Source organism: Semicossyphus pulcher, unplaced genomic scaffold (assembly GCF_022749685.1).
Source record: "Semicossyphus pulcher isolate SPU_LCO1_2020_fin unplaced genomic scaffold, fSemPul1.0.p SCAF_9, whole genome shotgun sequence".
In the NCBI taxonomy this organism is placed as follows: domain Eukaryota; kingdom Metazoa; phylum Chordata; class Actinopteri; order Labriformes; family Labridae; genus Semicossyphus; species Semicossyphus pulcher.
The window spans coordinates 22,502,329-22,522,581 of record NW_027211770.1 but is presented as its reverse complement, the minus strand read 5'-3'; the positions used below and the strand labels follow the sequence as shown (position 1 = coordinate 22,522,581).

General features: G+C 40.0%; 1 protein-coding gene across 2 annotated transcripts; it reads left to right on the top strand.

Moving 5' to 3' along the window:
• Nucleotides 1-3,381: 3,381 nt before the first annotated feature.
• On the top strand, nt 3,382-20,176 carry cblc (Cbl proto-oncogene C, E3 ubiquitin protein ligase). Of its 2 annotated transcripts, none has more exons than XM_069656287.1 (15): nt 3,382-3,443; nt 4,332-4,564; nt 4,817-5,618; nt 11,889-12,035; nt 12,130-12,286; nt 13,588-13,709; nt 14,105-14,242; nt 14,332-14,419; nt 14,567-14,698; nt 16,926-17,105; nt 17,335-17,478; nt 17,647-17,702; nt 19,013-19,096; nt 19,198-19,253; nt 19,588-20,176. In XM_069656287.1, the coding sequence occupies exons 3-15, from the start codon at nt 5,245-5,247 to the stop codon at nt 19,719-19,721; spliced, it is 1,812 nt and encodes a 603-aa protein (XP_069512388.1). In that variant the 5' UTR covers nt 3,382-3,443; nt 4,332-4,564; nt 4,817-5,244; the 3' UTR covers nt 19,722-20,176. The 2 variants fall into 2 exon arrangements, with proteins under 2 accessions (XP_069512388.1, XP_069512387.1); XM_069656286.1 differs by having other exon boundaries at nt 16,923-17,105.
• Nucleotides 20,177-20,253: the final 77 nt, after the last annotated feature.

Below are 20,253 nucleotides of genomic sequence, written 5' to 3'. Positions count from 1 at the left end.
AACTGCAGGTACAGTGCAGAGCCGCGCCAGCGCTCATCTGCTTTTAAATTGGCGGTGCTTTCCCTTTAAAAGCGAAACAAATTATACTGAGCGAGAGAGAAGAGAAAACACGGCGCTGAATTCACAATAATCTTTGCATTTCCTACTTCTCTGACATCTGTCTCATTTGCATGCAAGTTCAAAACATCTAATTGCCTGCTGAATTTCTCAAGAAGTTTAGGGAGGAAAGACGGATCGATGCTTTTGTCGCTTCAGGTGCTCTGGGTACATCTGTGCAAATTGTCACAGGGCAACAGTTTAACATCGACAACATGAAATCAGCAACAGTTGTGTACTCATTCTTTCTTTTTTCTAACAACTTTACCTTTCTTTGAATCGTACAGTCGTGATGATAGTAAAGTTTAAAGACTAAATTGCACATTCAGCTATTTTCAACCTTGCAAAAGGGAGCTTTATACAGCATGAAGAGGGTGGATTAAAGTTTTAGACTCTATTTAAAGGTAACATGAGAGCTATGCCTTTGCAGCAAAAACACTACTTAATTATAATCAAACTGGTCCCTAAATGCAATGTGTATTTCTTTCTTTAGTCTAACAGACAGTCCCCCTTTAGAGGCAAGGATGGAACAAGAACAGACTGATTTGACCACCATGCAAAAATACGGTCATATTTACAACAGTTTATGGCAAATGAGTGAAAAGTTTACCACAGAAAATAAGCCTTAAATAGCTGAAACATCTTTTTAAGGGTTTCTGTGTGGGCTCTTAATGTCAGGGAAGGATTCTTTGGTGTTATTTCACCAAGAAAAATCACATGCTTCTTTGCTTCAGGCCAGCAGACATGATTTTCCCACCGCCCTCCAAAAAGATGACCCACTTTTGCTGATCTTATACAGGAAATAAGGGCCAAGTTATGGTACATCACAGGTGACTGAATAAATCACAACTTTGTGGTAAAAGGTCTCAAATCTATTTTTTATTTTTATTTTCACATAAATGAATACTGTAAAAAGAAAAAAAAAACAATATAGTAAGACTTAAGTAAGCAACGCCTAATTGTTGTGTTGTTTAGCACTCTTGTAGATGCAGGACAGAGATTTTGCAAGTTGCACTAGATCATATGCACAATGTCATTCAGATCAGTGGTATTAGTTCATTTGTTGGTGATATGTATGTTACCTGGCTGCAGACCTTAAAGGAAGTGTGAGGATAAGCATAAAGGAGGAAATCAGACAGGACATTTTCTGTATCCAAACTGTCTGACTGATCAGTTAGTGCGTTGTCACTGCTGCCCTGCATGTGGCAATATTAGCTGCTCACAAACACTCACTAAAAACCACAAATGCACATACTCATCCACACACATATCACACCTCATCTTTGTTTTAATCCTATCCTACTCCACCTTCAGACCAGGCTCTAATTACCATGGTCAATTTGGGACTTTCCTCTTTCCACTGAAGTGTGGCGCTGGCAACGGAAAGTCAAGAGTGGTGCCTAAAGTCCCTAAAAGACCCTGATGGTACACAAACACACTCTGCAGCTGTCAATGCACTCAACCATTATGGTCTCCTTTGGCATTTGATATCTTTACACACTAAAAAAGGGGGGCCTACCTCTTCATCCTGAACATACACGTGACAGAGCTTGTTGCTATAAAAACACAAGACAAAAAATAGAGTTATATAAGAGCACACACATAAGAAAACAAAATATTCCCCATAACCCTTCTATATTTAAGGAATCGTTATTCAGGCACATTTATATATAATGTATGCAAAGTACTTTATAGTTACACAGGTCATGATACAGCATACCTAGAGACTTACCAATGAAATGAGGCCCCCTTGTGCCAGGCGAGCCAAGGTGCAACTAGACTCTCAATGTTCAAACACTAAATTAGATTTCCAAAGAATAGATTTAGAAAGTACAGTGCAAACTACTGCTCTCTATGGCTGCTGTGTAGGTGGCTTTGATGTCTGTCTTTTGCAGCAGGTGGTTGGGGCTGTTTCCTCATTATGCACCTCTGGGGAGAATTTTACAAGTACTTGAGTAACAATGTTTAGAACTATTTTCAAAATATTGTAAATTGATCAGTGAAGGCAAATTGAGCTTGAAATTAAGATTTAATTCTGTACTATATTTATTCAGTTATAACAAACTGGTTATGCAGTGTTTTAGCGTCTCCCTCTTGTGGATAGCAGAGGTATGGTGCTGCTTGAGTGCCATGAGATGTTTTTTGCCAATAAAATACAAGAAATATTAAATAAGAAAGGTTACTTTTAGTCAAGGTGTTAACAATTTTTTTTGTCCACTTAAAACCCCTGGTGATGTTCATAAAAAATGCGTACGTAAGTTCTGAAATATTTGAAACTTAACTTAACATGAGGTAGTTTTTATTTATTATTTGTTCTTTTCTGCTTTGCTGGGGTATTATACTACTCTCCAGGCTACTCTCCACACATTAGTAGGTATAAAAGAGAGACAACGCAACAGCTACTTTTCTGTCTTCACAAAGATACAAATATATTATCTGGCATACGCTGTAAAGTTTTACTTTTGCAGCGTTACAACTACGCTAGCGGCTCTGTAAGGTGGTGAATAGGCCCAGTGGTGCGTTCAATGTCGGCATGCTAACATGCTCACAAAGTAGGCTAGCTAAATTGTTTACCGTCTTACCGTAGTTTCGTGGATTAGCATGCTAACCAGCTAATTAGCATACAGAGGCTGATTGAAATATCCGTTTTGCATGTATTTCGTCATCGACCCCAATATTGAGCAAATTAAAAATTCTACGAGACAATGCCGCTATAGTTATGTAGCCTAATCTTGGTGTAATTAACCTGTAGGTCCATGTAAGGAACCTGCTGGATAAAAGTGACTGCACACTGCCCAGACAATGCTCACCTCAACATTGTAACGTTGGCAGTTGCTGGTTACAGTCTTTAGAATGTTCGGAAAACCAACTACCAGCTCCACACTCTGCCCAGACATTAGCTGACAGGACAGACTTTTGGTGCCTGCTTTATAAAAGCTAAACTAAAGTGAGTAATTAACAGACAGTTAACCAACATTACAAAAAGAGTGTCGTGCGTAGGCTACTGATGTTACGCACGCGAGTATAGTCTAGTTGTCAAGGGAACGCACTCTCAGAATGTTGCGGTTTGTGGGGAAACGGTGCACATTGCACCGACTTTCAAAGACCTTCCCTTGACAACTATACTCGTATAGACTATATAGTCTGTCCTGTCAACTCGTGTCTGGGCAGTGTGGAGCTGGCAGTTGGTTTTCGGAACACTCTTAAGACTGCAACACCGGAAACTGCCAATTTTAGAATGTTGAGATGAGTTCGGCATTGTCTGTGCAGTGCGCAGCCACCTTTGGCAGGAACTGCTGCTACTGTTTAAAGAGGGACGAAGGGGTCTGGAGGAGACACAGCTACAGGTAAGAGGGTCCCAAGCCTACAGCTAACTAACTATCTTACTTTCTCATAGTTTTATTATAAAATAAATCTTGACATACTTAGAAAGGTTAAAATAAATCCTTTCAAGTACAAGGTAATACTCTAATAAATTATATCAATAGAGCAGTCCAGACCTGCTCTATATTATATTGCTTTGTTCCAAATAGAATTGACTAGCCCTGACTTGACTTGACTTACGTTCTCTCTGATCACAAAAATAACTCTCTTAATGTGAATCTGTCATTTCACAAGTCATGTGCTTTCACTTGTGAGAGTTATCAAGTTTGATCTTTGGTTTACTCCACTATTTTAACAACAAATAAAAACATAATCTACTGGATCCAGCTTCTTACATGTGAAATGTGCTGCTTTTTAGTGCTTTGTATCCTTCTTTTGAGTTTGATTGGACTGTCATTAAGTAATTTCAGGTTGATCATAGACCAAAATATCAGATGTATATACCATTTTGACCTGATGATGGCGCTATAGGAAAAGTTAATGAATCACCAAACCTGTTAAATTCAGCTTACTACCAAAACATCAAGGTAATCCATCCAACATTTCAGCAGAAATTCAGTAAACTGCAAACTAAAAGAATTGAACTGCACAGTTAACATTGTTCCCTGCTGTCAGTCAGGTAAAGATGATGATTCATTTTATATCCCATTTGAACTTTGACCTTTGCTTTGAATACACCAACAACTGTCTGTTAGTAAGTAGTCCAACTGTCTGGAAACTAAGTAGTACTCTGGTCTTACGCACTGCTTCCATTCTTAATGTATAGTGTTAAGTCCACACCTCTTTGTCTTCCTCCCTCCCATCTCTCTCTCTCTCTCTCTCTCTCTCTCTTTGCATGTCTGCCTGAGCAGCAGAGCAAAGGAAACAAACCTGTTTAGCTGGCTGCAACCAGGAAACCAATCAAAGAGTGCACTAAAAAAAACAAGACGATAGACGAGAGAGAAACAGTGTCATCAAGAGAGACAAAAAAGAGGCAAAGTTTCAGCCAATGACAACGAGCATGTTTCCGCTGTGCTGTGAGTAGATATCTCAGCTCTTTTGACCCTGAGAGTGGGCAACGGATCTGCTGCTGAGATTAATCTTGGTAAGTAGAGTACTGTGCTAAATAGGGAGCAAGAGAGCTGAAAGTTTAAGGGTTGATTGAGTTATGAGGGAAAGGAGTGGGATGGTAAAGCTGAAACTATTTCAAGGGTTGAGTCAGTCTCAAACACTCCCTTTTTTGTTTTAGTTCTATCTTATGTACGATTTTCTTCTTGTGTTGTATTGTTTTCTTTTGAGAAAATCTTAAAAAACCGCCTTTTTATAACAGACATTGTGTTTTTGTATATTTTTGAAGCTCTCACAGAGGAATGAGAAGCTACGAGAGGACAGGAGTGGCTGTTCGGGGAGGAAATGCTGAGCTTTGAGAGCCTTTGACTGAACCAGCTGTCCATCGTTGGATAAAGTGATGCTGATGGATTGACATGAATCAAGAGTGGATGCTGTGTCAGGAGACAACGATGTGTGCTGTTCAGATGAAGCTGGGAACTCACCAAAATAATTTGAAGGACCATAAATATCAGCGTAAGCACTCAAAAACTTGAGCTCACATGTAAAGCTCCGCCTATCGCTGCGTATTAACATACAAAACTCAGCTTTTACATCTGTTAGAAACAGAAACAGTAGGACCATTATTATTTATTGTCACGCCCCACACATGCAAACAGACAGACATTTATGAGTATTTGTGATCCACATCAAGTTTAAACACACAACAGTGAAAGGATGGCGGCAACAGCTTCAGGAGCCTCCAAAAGCCCGAAATCGAGCTCCCAGCTTCCTACAAGTGGTGACCGGCGGCTGGTGGACAAGGCCTCAAAAAGACTGGATAAACTCCACGTGCTGGTCACTAACCCCCGGCTCGGCCTGAGGAACAGTCCACCATACCTGCCAGATCTGGTTTCCGAGACGTCGAAGCTGCTCGTGCAGGTTTGGGAGCCTTACAGAGGCTCCTGGGCGGCAAGCGGCCAGGTGCCCCGGGGAGACGAGGCCAAGTACCTGAGGGTCCATGTCAGAAACCTGCTGGATAAGACGGACAGGGCCGTGCTGCTGTTTAAAGAGGGACGGGAGAAGATGTTTGAGGAGACGTCCAGCTACAGGTAAGTTCGCCCCTGGCTGACACTGACATCTAAACACAAGAGAAGAACGTGTCAAAGGGAGAATTTGGTTTTTCAAATCACTTGAAAGATATTCACAAAAATTATATATTAGCTTTTTTTTTTTTTACTATTTCATTCTATATACATTCCTTCTGACTTAGAAAAGGTTGATATAAATCGTTTACATATTCTGTCTTTTTTACAGAACTCTAAAGTTATTAACTTAGTTATTCTTTAGTTATTTAAAGAATAACTAAGTTATCAGATACTGTTGAATGTGTCTCATTTTGGAGCACAAATATTCAAGTTATTCTTTAGGTTGCATTAAAACAAAAGTGTAATCAATTTTGACAAAATATTTCAGTTTAGTTTATTTGACAGGGGCCGGGCACGACACAACTGTTGGGCCAGAGTTAGCTGTAAAGCTCATTTACATCTGTGGTCCCTGGGCAGGAAGATCTAAAAAAAACGCTCATTACAGTACAAACAATGCAAATTAACAATTTTGACAAACAGTGTATGACATAAAAACAACATACATTGCAAAGCTACCTACTCCTCTATGATGGACGGTTCCATACGATGGTTAAAATCAGGGGCATAGGCTATCTAACAAAATATGCAATAATGTGATGTTTTAGCTTATTAAAATGGAGATATTAATGTTTTTTGGTTGTATCATTGTAATATGAATATCCTTTTTTTATCATCTGTAAGACAAAACAGGACATAACCTCTGTATTTTCCCCATTCTCTATTTGTGGACATTTAATTTACCCTTTCATTATTAGATCATGAATTTGCATCACACTTTCTTTTCTATAAAGTAGGTTTCGAAGATATCCGTCTCAGATTTTATCCGCCACCCTACATACTGCAAAGGACAGGACAGCATATCTTTATCTTCTAACGGCATTAATCATAATAAATTAAAAAAAATCAATAGCAACATTTTGTTCCTGAAAAAGCATCCCTGTTTCCTCGGATAATTACTTATTATTATTATTTTTTTCAATCCAGACGCTCCGATGAGATCAGTGGATTATCCACAAGGAACGGGGAAGTCTTTTCGGAAATTGACGTTGCTTTCAATGGTTTAAAAGTTTGGAGGCACGACAAATTACATTCCTCTCAAAGTAATTCAACTCACTGCCCAACCCTTAAAAAATAAAAATCTAAAATCTTCATGACCGCCCGAGGTGCCGTCACCTTTTACCTTTCAGTTTAACCAGATCATGACATGAAAACATGATGTTTTTAACAGACAAATTCCTGTTGGTAACCCCGACCTTCTGTAACACAAATAAACTGCCTGTGGGGTCAGAAAGGGTCCGCACATCCCTCAAGTCTGTATCCTGCACCATGGGAACGGGGCTATCCTCAGCTCAAGCTCTTCAAAAAGTACAAGAATCTAAAAATAGTCCCCTTTTATGCATGAGTCATACGTTAATGCGTGACACTCGGGATAGAGGCTTTGACCTCCCTTTGAAAACTAAATTAAATCAACATATTGTATTTTAATTCTCCTTCTATGGGGAGTACAATGGTTTTATTTTCCCTGGTTCCCACACGACAGATGTAGATTTCATTGTCTGGGGAAAAATAACTATTTGCATGACTTTGCTGTTTGGCTAAAGTGGATATTTTGGAAAAGCTAAAAAGAGTTTTGTTTGGAGTTTGGGCTGCGTCCACCGCTTCTGTCGAGACTACTAATGACGAAGCTGGAAAAGGGGCCAAACTTGCGTCTTTGTGATGCTAATGTTGGAGAACTTGGCAAAAGCAATTACAACCTCCAGTATGTGAGCCGCTTAGATAGAGACAGTCTGGCCTTGAACATGTTCTGCATGTATTTCCAAACAGATGTATTCACAGGGGATACACAGATATTATTTTATCTGCTAAACTGCACGTGAATTCAGAACAAGAAGAGCACTGCAAACGTATTTTGACACTGTGCAATATACAGGATGGTTAGAATTGGCAGGACGTGGTAAAGAGTGAAGCCTTTACTGTTTATAAAAGGCAGCAACAACAACCAGCATGTTTATGTTTTCAGTATTTACTCTTCAATATTTTACTTGGTAAACGACAAGCTGTTTGTCGAAATAAAGTAGCGGCTGTCCTCTAAATATCTATCTATCATATATCTATCAAGCTAGCTATATAAGTTGTTAGCTATCTATCAAATCTACCAATTAAACCTATCGATCAAACTAGCTCTCTAGCTAACTATCTGACTGTCAATTTAGAATATATCTAGTAATCAATATGTATGTTCAAATTATGTTTTAAAACTAAAACTGTAGTTGTTTTATTTATTGATATATATGTTTTACATGTATTTCTGATTTATTGAATAAAAAAGAACAAGCGGTCCACTAAATATCTATCCATCAAGCTAGCTCTCTAGCTGTCTGTCTAAAGATCGATTGAATAAGAGACGATTAGATTATATCTACTTATTAATTTGTTTGCAAATTAGATTATTTTAGCTCTTGATTTATACTTTTTACAAGTATTTCTGATTTATTGAATACAAATTATTACAAGAGATAATTTTTATGTGGCTTTATTTACACTGCCATATTGTTAGATATATTGCTATCAGAAAAAATGTAATATTGTGCGTATTATTCCAGCCATATCTCCCAGCTCCATTCAGCTTTTCTCTGTTACAGTAAGATTGATACATGTACATAGATCCTGTATAACATATTACAGCCTATTGTATGCAAAGTTGAAGACTTCAGCTTTTATCAAATATCTTATTTCACAGGACTCTGAACATCAGATAAGCCATATTTTAAATGATTACATCATATTTCAAGAATCTGCTGCACATGTTAGATAACAGATGGCCATCTCACCACAGCCAGGTCTGCTTGGGCAGTCATGTGGCACATTCACAAAGTTTTCACTGTGTAATGTGGGTTATGTGACTCATAGTATAAATATCTTCCGTTTAGTTTTTTGATGTATCTTGCTAAAAATCTCTCTTTTACACGTGTGATTTTCACCGGCCAGTAATCTGCAGGAATTTCGTCTATAACATTGACTGTTTGATGGTTAAAAAAACAGTCTCCGTGAAACAAGCAAATGAGATATCTGCCTCTTTATCATGTGGAGGCAAAAAAAGAGAACTGAGATGTGACTCCGAGGCTGATACAGCTGCTGGAAGATGATTGTCTGTGACACACTGTTAACTTTGACCTTCGCTGACTGGAATTTAAGACGCACATGCAAATGTCCAAACTCTGTTCGACATGCAGCTCGAACTGTGGGAAGAAGCAAGTGAAGAAACACGTTTGTCAATTCATGAATTACGCAATAATTCGTAAGAGAATTAATGATGAAACTTCTGCCCATTATTGCAAAGTTTTATACCTCACGTGAAAAACGTTTAACGGGCTATGAAGCAGCATCTTTAATTTTTGGTGACATTTGGCAATGACAAATAGATGAAAAATTCTTGAAAAAGATTCAAGATATTTATTGTCTCTCCGGTTATACAAGTACAATTGTGCGTAATTCTTTAGCCGGGGGGCTCCATTTAAAAAGGGGTACGTTTTAAATATATAAGACATAAAATATAAGAAAAAAAGGAAGCAGAACTAATAATCAAATGAGAAAATTTGAGGGAAAAAGGTGGATTTAGAGCAAAATATATACATCAAAGGCAAAAGCCTTATGGCCTGGTGGAAAAGGCGGTTCCTCAGTCTGCTGGTGTGTGCTTTGAGGGACCTGCACATCCAACCTGAGGGCCGTGGGGAGAACACGCTGTTGTGAGGGTTTGATGAGTCCTTGACGACCCTCAGGGACATCCGCTGGGCATACAGCCCCTGCAGGCTGAGCAGCTCACACCCAGTGATGTGTTGGGCTGTGTGCACCACCCTCTCCGGCGCCTCACGGTCCATGCTGGTGCGGCTGCCATACCAACTGTGTGTGCTTAATGTTGTGGCTTTTTGATGTTAACTTCATTTAGAATTTGATGTGATTACACTTGTTGGTTTAAATAACACGTATAATAGATCACAGCGGATTTTAAGATGCATTAGTGTTAAAAACTAACATTTCTGCACAATGCTGGTCACTCGGAGGGAGCTTTCGGTAGCTTTCGGTAGCTTTCGGTAGCTTTCGGTAGCTTTCAGTTCTGGATCCTGAAGTTTGTAGAGGGAAAAAATCTTTGCATGTTCTTTATTCTGTCAGGAATTTGAAAATAATCTTCCTTTTGTGTTGGTGGTTGGAGTGCAGGTCTTCAAATATGACCGCCTCTGATGTCTGTAATCTCTGTTTCAGCGTTAGATAACTAACATTAGAAAATAACCACAGATTGTTTCACATCCAGCCCCATTGTGTACACTGATGATGACGACGATGATAAAGATAGATCAGTATACAATCTTTGGCAATCACAAGATTACATTAAATGACCATCAACCAAACCAGGCTTAGACGTAGTGTCACACTCTCTCCGATGTCACAGCTACATACAGTTTCTAACCATTTCACCTTCTAACACTGTTTGCACATGTGTGAAGACTGTTAATTTCACCACCATCTGCCTATCTACTTCACGATTTATGTAAGCGGGGTCAGCCATAGCAAATATTTTGTGGCTTGCTCATTTCCTCCCACCTTTCTCTTCTCAACTCGGCACCGAGATTTAATTTACCCCGTTGAGGTGGAAAGTCTCTGACCACCGCCCACACAACCGAATCTCCATGAATGGTCGATGCCTCAACTAATCTGCTGCAAGTCTCCATTGATGCATAAGAATGCCTTTCAAAGAGGAGATGTGTGATAAGGATGGCCTTAATCTGATATAATTGAACTGGTTACGATACATTAGTGTACTTTTTTAATATTTAATTAATCAACATAACATAAAGGGAAGTATGTTTGGTGCAGCATGTATTTTGTTTGTAGTTACAGATAAAGTGGACTTCTCATTCGAGTTGCTGAGTCATTTTAAACAACTGGCAAACAGAAAAAAAGTCTAGTATCTTTGGCTAAACATTTCAAAGGATAAAATCTATCAGATACAATATCATGAATTGCTCTTTATGTATTAGGCTACATAAAAATGTAAAACCTCTAAGCGTACCTCAAAGTTAAAATAAAACCTTAAATGAAAGGAGTTTGACGGGACCTGTTGCACCAAGCTGCATGTTGAGTATTACACTTGTATCGACATGAGGCTTAGACAAGTGTTAATGTGTTTGACCCAGTAAAGTCATGAGTTGAGAAATGTGCAAAACAATTTGTCAAAATATAAAAATGCAACCCACAAATGACCCCAGAAGAACGAGAGTGTGAAAGAGAGTGAAGGCTTGTTAAGACTGGCCTGAAGTGACACACTGGCCATTGGAACATTTTGTGGTTTTATAGACGAGCCTGCAGAAGAGAGCATCCTGTTTGCTAGCTGGACTACCTCTTGTGTGCGTGCGTGCACGTGTGTGTGTGTGTGTGTTTGCATGTCTTTCTATGGAAAGTCTTGCAATGCTTCACCAGTGCTCGTTTAAACTGAAACAAAGCAGCATATTATCTGATGTACAACAGTTAGAGTAATTGTTCCCCAAACAAGGTGATTGTGTAACCTTTATCTTTATTCTTTATCGTTCCTGCATGTTTCACAATCTGTTTACAGCCAGCTCTGAGTCATTACTGCAGTTGTCTTTGCAGGACATGCCTGTCCAGTGTAACACCGCTGGTTTCACACTAGGTGTGTGAAATGTACTGTACTTTTGAGTCTTAGCTTAGCGGTGACACCAATGTCTTTGAGAATAACACAAGGAGCTGGGTGATATGGGGGTTATTATCAGCCAAGGGAAGGTAGTTATTGGTTTTGTATTTTAGCGTTGGCGGGGTAGTTAGATTGAAGAAGCGATGTGCATTGCTAGCTCAACAGAGCCAGGATTTATATACTTGCCGCAACAACAGTTAACAGGTTGGAAAACTGCATTTCTCTTTAGCTCTTGCTCGCTCAATATGCGTCTTCTTCTCTCCAAAACGCCTAACTCCCCTTTATTACAATAACTCCCTCTTCCCTCCCCTGGAATTACTTCTCAGCCAATTAACCACTGCGGTGGACACCTTCCTCAATCAACAACAGCAAACAACAGCAAACATAAACAGGAACTTATATCCAGTGTCGTTTTCACGTCCTTTTTAAACCACAGGAACCGAAATTTACATGTCAGAACAAAGTAAACCTATTTCTATTTTCCTTCACCCACAACTGAAAGTCTGCTGTGTGTTTTCCATTCTCAGGAGGAACTTGACCAAACTGTCTTTGCTGTTCAGTCACATCCTCTGGGAGCTAAAGGCCATGTTTCCAGGGGGATTGTTTCAGGGTGAAGCCTACAGGGTGACTAAGACAGAGGCTGCAGAGTTTTGGAGGATTGCATTTGGAAACAAGTGAGTGTGTGAGAGAATATTTTAAATATTAAACTATGTTTTGATGGTCTTCTCGTGTCCACAATAACTACTTGCTAATTATGTTTCCTGACAGGTGTATCGTGCAGTGGAATAGTTTTAAAGAGAAGCTTCAGAGCGTTCATGCATTTGAGGAGGGCATGGAGTCCATGGCTCTGAAGTCAACGATAGATCTCACCTGTAATGACCACATCTCTGTGTTTGAGTTTGACATCTTCACTAGGCTGTTTCAGGTAAGGTGATAGATATATCCAACTTTATAATCTGAATACCAAAAGGAGTAGCTTAAAGGGCCAGTTTGCCGTTTTTCAACCTCAGTGCTAACATGCTATTACGGGGAGCTAATGCCATTATGGTAGAAAACAAAAGCAATTTGGCTCTTAGCCTCTGGAGGACACTTTCTGCTTCTCCAATGGGCCCTGGAAAACCTCCACCAGACTACTTAAAACACGTCATCTGGCGGAGGCCAGGGAGCTCGCTAAATTACACTTCATCAATCTAGGAAGCCCGCCTCCGATGTCATGTCTCGTTAAAAATCGTCAGGTTTGAAATGTAGACTGCAGATCTGAAGATTTTTTAGATGATCCACAGGTATGTTCTCGTCATATTTCGGATTCTGTACCTCCTGACTCATTACCTGCAGCGAAAACGGTAGTATTTCACTCCAACATCTCTCACTGGGCCATTCCTTTCAGAGTGAGGGGCGCAATGCACGCTGGGAGTTGTAGGAATGTAGAATGGGTGAAACCACGAGCTGTTTGTACAGGTTGGTCCACAGCTATGGCGCCAATTTAAAATATTATTGCTTCTATCGATTACAGAGAACACCAGCTTTGATTGACTGTTTTTTTCCAGGGGAGAATTGCTCCTTTAACATTTTGGTTAATACACTATGTCGCTTTCTTGTTCAGAGTAAGATGAGAAAATGGTTACTTCTCTAAAACTTATGAATACTAAATACTAAATAATACCTTTAGCCAGCAGTTGGTTAGCCTAGGTTAGCATAAACACTTAAAACACTGGGAAACAGCTTCTCTAGCTCTGTCTGAAAAGAACAAAAAAACTACTAAAAGCAACTCTGATGCTCAAAATACAAATGTTTTAATCAGAAGTATAAAATCATAAAGTTGTGGATGTCAGGTCATAACGTGCCAGACTACTTTTTGACTGGACACAGAGACTTCCTGAAATCTCCTTCACGGTGATGACAAGACTCCAGGAAGTCACTGAGGCCCAGCCTGGAAACTAGTCAAGCAAATAATCACACATAAAACCACAACTGACGTTTGTTCTTCTCACACATCAGTTTTTGTAAAGATATATCCACAGTATGACGTGTTTATAAGTGAGGTCAAATTAAAAAAAAGCTAGCTATTGCACCTTGTTTCAAGTCTTTGTGCTAACCAAGCTAACTAGATCTTTGCTGTAGCCTCATATTTAGCATGCTTTAGAGAGGAATTGCCAAGACAGCAGATAAAGGTATTTCTTAAAATGTAATGATGAAACTTAATGAAACATCCTCTTCTCATTTTAGCCCTGGAGGTCTCTCATTAGGAACTGGAACCAGCTAGCTGTGACTCATCCAGGCTACATGGCCTTCCTCACCTATGACCAGGTCGTGGCTCGTCTGGAACACTACTTGCATAGACCGGGGAGGTGAGAACGAGCACAGACTCGAGTCACTTCTCAAGAAAGCTATGCACGTCAAAACTCAAAATAGCACTGCAGAGGTTGTTGAGTACTTGAATTAGATCAAATCTGCCACTTGATCTCACTTGTTTGAAATGAGGTCCTTGAAACAACATAGCAACTGCACTTCAGAAACTTTCAGTACATTCAATATGAAAGTTTAAAAATTCAGGGTAATGAGGTTCAGTTATAGCTTTTTAATCTATTTTGAAGTAGCTCATGTTTACACCTGTGTCTGCAACGCATCAAACTCATTTACAAATTGCAAAGTAAAATAATGTGCATGTGATTTCTCTGTGAACTTAATTATCTTTGAGTTTAGATTCTCCGTCTTGATTTAAAAGGATCTCCTTCCTTCTCAGCTACATCTTTCGTCTGAGCTGCACAAGAATGGGCCAGTGGGCTATTGGACATGTGACCAATGAAGGCAACATCGTCCAGACCATCCCCCAGAATCAACCTCTCTATCAGGCACTCATTCAGGGCTTCAAGGAAGGCTGGTGAGGGCAAACTAACGCAGGTCACCGGTTTACTTTTTCCACTTGCGCTCGCTTTCCTCTAAGTGTTGTGTATGTGCCTGTGCCTGCAGCTACTTGTACCCAGATGGCCGTGATGTGAACCCCGACCTGACGGGCTTAAGTGAGCCGGCCCAGAGGGGCAAAGTCACAGTTTCAGAAGTAAGAGGATGCACTTTAAACCTCTTCATAAATGTTTTAACTGCCAACAGCATCCTTAAAGTACAGACCAGGACCAAACTGAGATCATATCCTGAGATGTTCAGTTGTCATTTTTTGGTCCTGTTTTCGTGTCTTATCACCCAACAGGAGCAGTATGAGCTGTACTGTGAGATCGGCAGCACCTTCCAGCTGTGTAAGATCTGTGCAGAGAGGGATAAGGACACTCGTATCCAGCCCTGTGGGCATCTCCTGTGCAAACCCTGCCTCATAGGCTGGCAGGTATGAACCCTCATCCACACAGTACTCACTGTAGTCACATGCTTATCGTCACCCACACTGTGCTCAATACTGACATCAGGAACTGAGACTTGGTGTTACCGTAACAGCCGTCATGTGTTCAGTGAAGTGAAACATCTGGGTTGACTAAACTTTTTTATCTAAAGGTTAATCTGTGATTAAGAACCGCCATGGTTTGGTTTTTGATGTTCTGCCAGGACGTAACAATGTGGTTTGAGGTTGATGTTAAAAAATATTCTGTCTTTTACAAAGCATGTGACTGATTTGCATGCTACATTGCGTAAAATAACCCACATAATCTATGACATGGCTGATTTGCACATTTACAAGGAACTTGACGTGGTGTTTGGTGCAGAACAATTAACACTGAAGTAGAATAAATATAAGTAAAAAATAAGAATAGCAATTTTTTTTTTAACTAGTTAAATGTTATTGAACAGCAGAACCTCTACTGTCAGGGACTTAAATAAAGAAGGCAACTTTAATAACATGTTTCCATACTCAGTCATTTCGATTCAAATACAGCACAAATATTTATAAACTTGTAAATTAGGTCACACTGCATCCAAATTAGGGAAAACTCTCACAGTTCTCAAAGCCTACAAGAAAAGCTGTGGACACTTCGCCCGCGCAATTCTCCCCTGGAAAAAGCCACTGTCAGTCACAGCTGGTGTTCTCTGTAATCGATAGAAGCTATAATATTTTAAATTGGCGCCATAGCTGTGGACCAACTTGTACAAACAGCTCGTGGTTTCGCCCATTCTACATTCCTACAACTCCCAGCGTGCATTGCGCCCCTCACTCTGAAAGGAATGGCCCAGTGAGAGATGTTGGAGTGAAATACTACCGTTTTCGCTGCAGGTAATGAGTCAGGAGGTACAGAATCCGAAATACGACGAGAACATACCTGTGGATCATCTAAAAAATCGCGGATAGAGCCCTCCAAAGGCACAGAGCGTAATTGCATTTTTTTTCTACCATAATGGCATTAGCTCCTCATGATAGCATGATAGCACTGAGGTTGAAAATCGGCGAACCGGTCCTTTAAAACAGTTGTTTTTGCAATATATATAATTATATAATAGTTTGATAACTAAGTGGAGGGACAAACACAAAGCTTTGCTCAATGATTATAAAAGGACACACTGAAATGAAGGTGAGATGTCACTGACATGCTATCAGTATAAAAGCTGACAACTGTCGAATTGACAGGGTATAAAATATCAAACCACCATTTCAGATCGCACACAAATCCCAGAAGTGTGTTTGGACATCAAAATGTAATCATCATTATAGCAGCATGTCTCATTTTGTCTTACATTTTCTCCTGCAGCGGGGTTTCCCAACTTCCTACTTCCTCTTTTGGTTTCATGAAGACATTCACTCAAAATTAGTGATATTACAGCTTCATGCCTAAACACACCCAACCAACCTTTAAGCTATGCAGGAGGTTTAGGTCGTTGCAAAGGTGCAGAGCAGCGAGTCCTGACATTTGGCTGAAGGCTTCCTGTTTGAGGCTCACATCCTCTCCGAACAGTTCATTCACTTTGAAAATAACTGTGTGTGCGTGATTGTGTGTGTGTGCGTGACAGAGAGTGAGAGAGCGGGGAAGACAGTGAAAGGAAATTACAGATGCTTCGTGGATGTCAGACCACAATGGAAAAGTTGTAAGTTATTTTAGATTGTGGTCAACCAGACTTCCTCATATGTCTACAATACAAGACAATGAAGTGAATATAATGCAAGGCATTTAATCTCTGTGGTAACAAAGACATGTGCACATTTGCAGCTGAATACCAAATAGGATGCATCACTGTAAATCAAAGTTTTATTACATGATTTTCAAAGCAGTGTGGGCAAGTATGGGACGTTTAATAGTATATATACAGTAGGTGTATTATCAGACAAACTGCAAAATAAGGTGAAAATCTGAATGCTAAGGGCATCATACAAACACAAGTGGAAACAAATCCTGAATGCTGCAGCAATGAAAGAAAAAGTAGAACGTTATAGTGATTCACCCTCACCTTCATCTGGTGTCTGTTCAACTTAGTATTTTCCACTTCCTTCATCTTTCAAACACTGGTAGCTCTTCTCTCTGAAGAAATGTCCGACATATAGCTCTACAGGAGACGTGAACGTGCTCTCGCAATGCTCCCGTTGTTTCCATTACCCTGCCTGTGACCTGTCTTTGATAATTATCCAGCAGAAGTCAGCTGGACACACCTGCCCGTACTGTCGCTGCGACATCAGAGGAACGGAGTCCGTCCTCGTCGAGCCGTACCTCCGAGGCAGCGGTCAGTGGGAGGAGGAGGGTGAGGAAGACGTGGAGGAGGATGACCACGAGGACATTGAAATGATTGTGAAGGAGTTGGCTGCCCTGAGGAAGGTGCATAAATACATTTCTGTCAGTGCCCGTTTGTTTTGTATGAAAACTCATAGTGTTGTTTTTATGTGTATTCTTTGTCAGCAACTCATTCAATCTATAGAAATTGCTTCTAATCCTGAGTATTAACTGGAACTACATCTTTCAGTCTGCGTACCTCATGTTCAGCAAACACCCATCATCTTCAAAGTCAGTGAAGAAGTAACCACCTGTCTATATTTTCTGTCAACAGTTCTCCAGTTTGGATTACCAGTTTCCCAGCTCCGGTGTCTGCGCTCCACCTCTGCCCCCTAAAAACACCACCACCCCATCTCCCTCCAGCCAATCCCAGACATTAGAAGCCAGGAAGCCGGCCAAACACTCCCACTCTCGTTCGGTAAATGCCCACTGACATTTGCGTATTGTTGGTGTCAATTTTCTGCATCCCTACAGACACTAAACGGAAGGAATTCACGCACAGTGCCTCAGAGACTCACAAACTATAGAGTAAATACAGTCACTGATGCCTGCACAATCTTTGTGACTTGTTCTCTCTCATCAACAGGCTCAGAGTGGTAATGAAGCACATAGAAGACACAAAAAACATGCAAACTTGAACAGGTGAGACACCCACAGAATTTAAAACAGCAGTGCTGTTGTTGTGTAGCTGTTTAAGCTTCACAAATGTAGCTGATTTGAGATAATGACCATGACTTTGTAGCTTTATTAAAGTCTCCTTGTAAAATTAGATCTAATTTTCGAAGGGAACTCAGAGACAGCCTTTTCCTCTAACTCACTGTAACCTCTAACATAAGACTGGGAACACTGATGGATAAATACTGAAAAAACTCAAAACTGTTTTGTGGGTGTTGAGTACTTATTGAGTCAATCATGGATCCCAACGGCTAAAGTCTGATGACGAGATAGCCTCTGGGGACAACGGTGAACATGCCGGGCGTGTCCGGTTTAGCCAGCGTTTAGCAACAAACAACTTCCAGTCAAGACTTCTTCTTTCGCGTGCTTCATTGTTAACAGAAAAAGAACCCGTTTCCTCTTGTGATTTACTTTAATTAACAGTTCTTCCCTTTGCCGAAATTTCAACATCAAGCTTTGTCAGGTCTGTCCTCGAGAGGAGAAGAAAACTCCTTTGTTGAACGGAGGTCGGATCAATCTGATGCATTCAAGGAAGTTGGGAAATCTAAACGCTGAACAGCTTTCATGACACAGCGTCAGGGAATTTATCTCAAGTTGAAATTTAGATATAGAACGGATTGTTAGCTGTTAGCCTGCAGATGTCTGTTTATAGAGATTAATAAGAAGGTAAATCATTGTCAGATAGCCGCTGATGGGAGCCGGGATGTCATTATAGCCCATTACGTTCCGCCTTCTTTTGCTCTCCTCACAGACTTTTTTCCTGCATACGCCGCAGCCTGCTGATACGTGATTGGTCAATATTACTCGGACTACAAGCGTACTACGAACGGAAACCAGAACACTTAAAATAGCCACCCCTAAAATAGATTCTACTTTTCTATGTAGAATCTGTAAATAGAGATTGTTATTGAGTCAAACCTGTCTTTATTCATTTATGTCTCGATAGAACCTTGTATAAAAACAGTATTTAGACATAATAAGGCCTTTAAATATGGACTATGTTGTGCTCTTTCTAATATTCTTATTGTTAAGTTTTATAGTTAACAGCTACTCTTCTTAAACACAAACATTAGGATTCCTTAGAATTAGAGCATGCCAGTTTTTATTAAGACGGTAGATCAGATCTCTCCCATGACTTCCTTATGTAATGATCTAATGTTTATACTTCCTGTCTGCTAATACCGCATGTATAGAAGGGAAAATATTGATATATTAAGAGTATTTTTTTTACAAAACCATATCAGGGTTAAGTATGGTGTTTCCTCCTGTCCATGTAGGTGTCAGGGTCAGGAGTCAAACAGCAGCGAGGAGGAGAACTCGGGCCGGTTGAGACCGCCTCTGGCGTCCGCACTCTCCTACAGGTGATTGACAGCTGCCTCCTTTGAGGCCTGCTGCAATGAACCAGTATTTGCTTCCTGTTCTAGCAGCTAATTTAACTGTATTTAAATGTTGTGTTTTTCAGCGCTGAGTTTCTCACAGAAGAAAGTTTTCCTTCTTTGTCTCATCAGGACTTCAGTGGTAAGTTATGTTATAAGCTTATAAGTGTATATTCTCTTATACCATATTCACTTTCATTCAGTCCAATACAGTATGCAGAGGATTTTATCCTACAAATAACTTAAGTTCCACTCCATTTTATTTCACTCTGGCCATGCTTACTTACCCTCCAGTCTTAGATTTTATTGGTAACACATAAGCTAATACTACAATCATGCGTAAGTTCACATGCTCGACTAGAAAGTTTATATATCTGCTAGAAAGGAGACCTCAATATTTATGTTCTTTACTAATTCTCCTTTAACGACTGAATTCCAAATTGAAGTGTGACTTATTTGTGTGTGTTTGTGTGCAGGTGAAGTGGCTTGGCTCGGACCCTCCAGCCCCGTCAAACAGAGAAGACAACATAAAGAGAGGGAGGAGCGGAGAGCAGCGATCAGAAAAGACAAACCTGGTTTGGGAGAGGTGATGAGGACGATGTCGTCCTGAGAGAAAAAAACGAACTCTTTAAATCATGTGAAAAAATACCGGGAAACTACATCATCCTAAAACCACAAATCCGTCCTCGGAGAATGTAAAAATAGTTTTTAGTGTCGTGTGAAATACCCGTGTGTCTGCTGCACTGCTGAGGTTAAGAAGAGAGGACTGTGAGGAAAATATCTCTGAGGCCTCCTACTGTTCAATAATCACACTGCCGTTATCTCATCAGGAGGCTCAGCTGATTTCTGAATTTAGTGTCGCTCACTTTCTTCCGTATCATTAAAGCATCATTTGAGCCTTGATGGAGTAACAGAAATGAGTAAAAGGGTTGAAATGGGTTTAATGAAATGTTCTACCTCATTTAACCCATACCATAACTTTTCTTCTACATTAGTTATGAGAGTAAATAAGGTCTCTGTTTAACTCCATGTGGTACTTAACGCAAATGAATAAACCTCAAACTGACACACACTCAAGCTTCTAAGCAATTTAATTTGCTGTGTTTTATTTGCTCCCATTGTGGACGTGAAAGTGTGAAAAA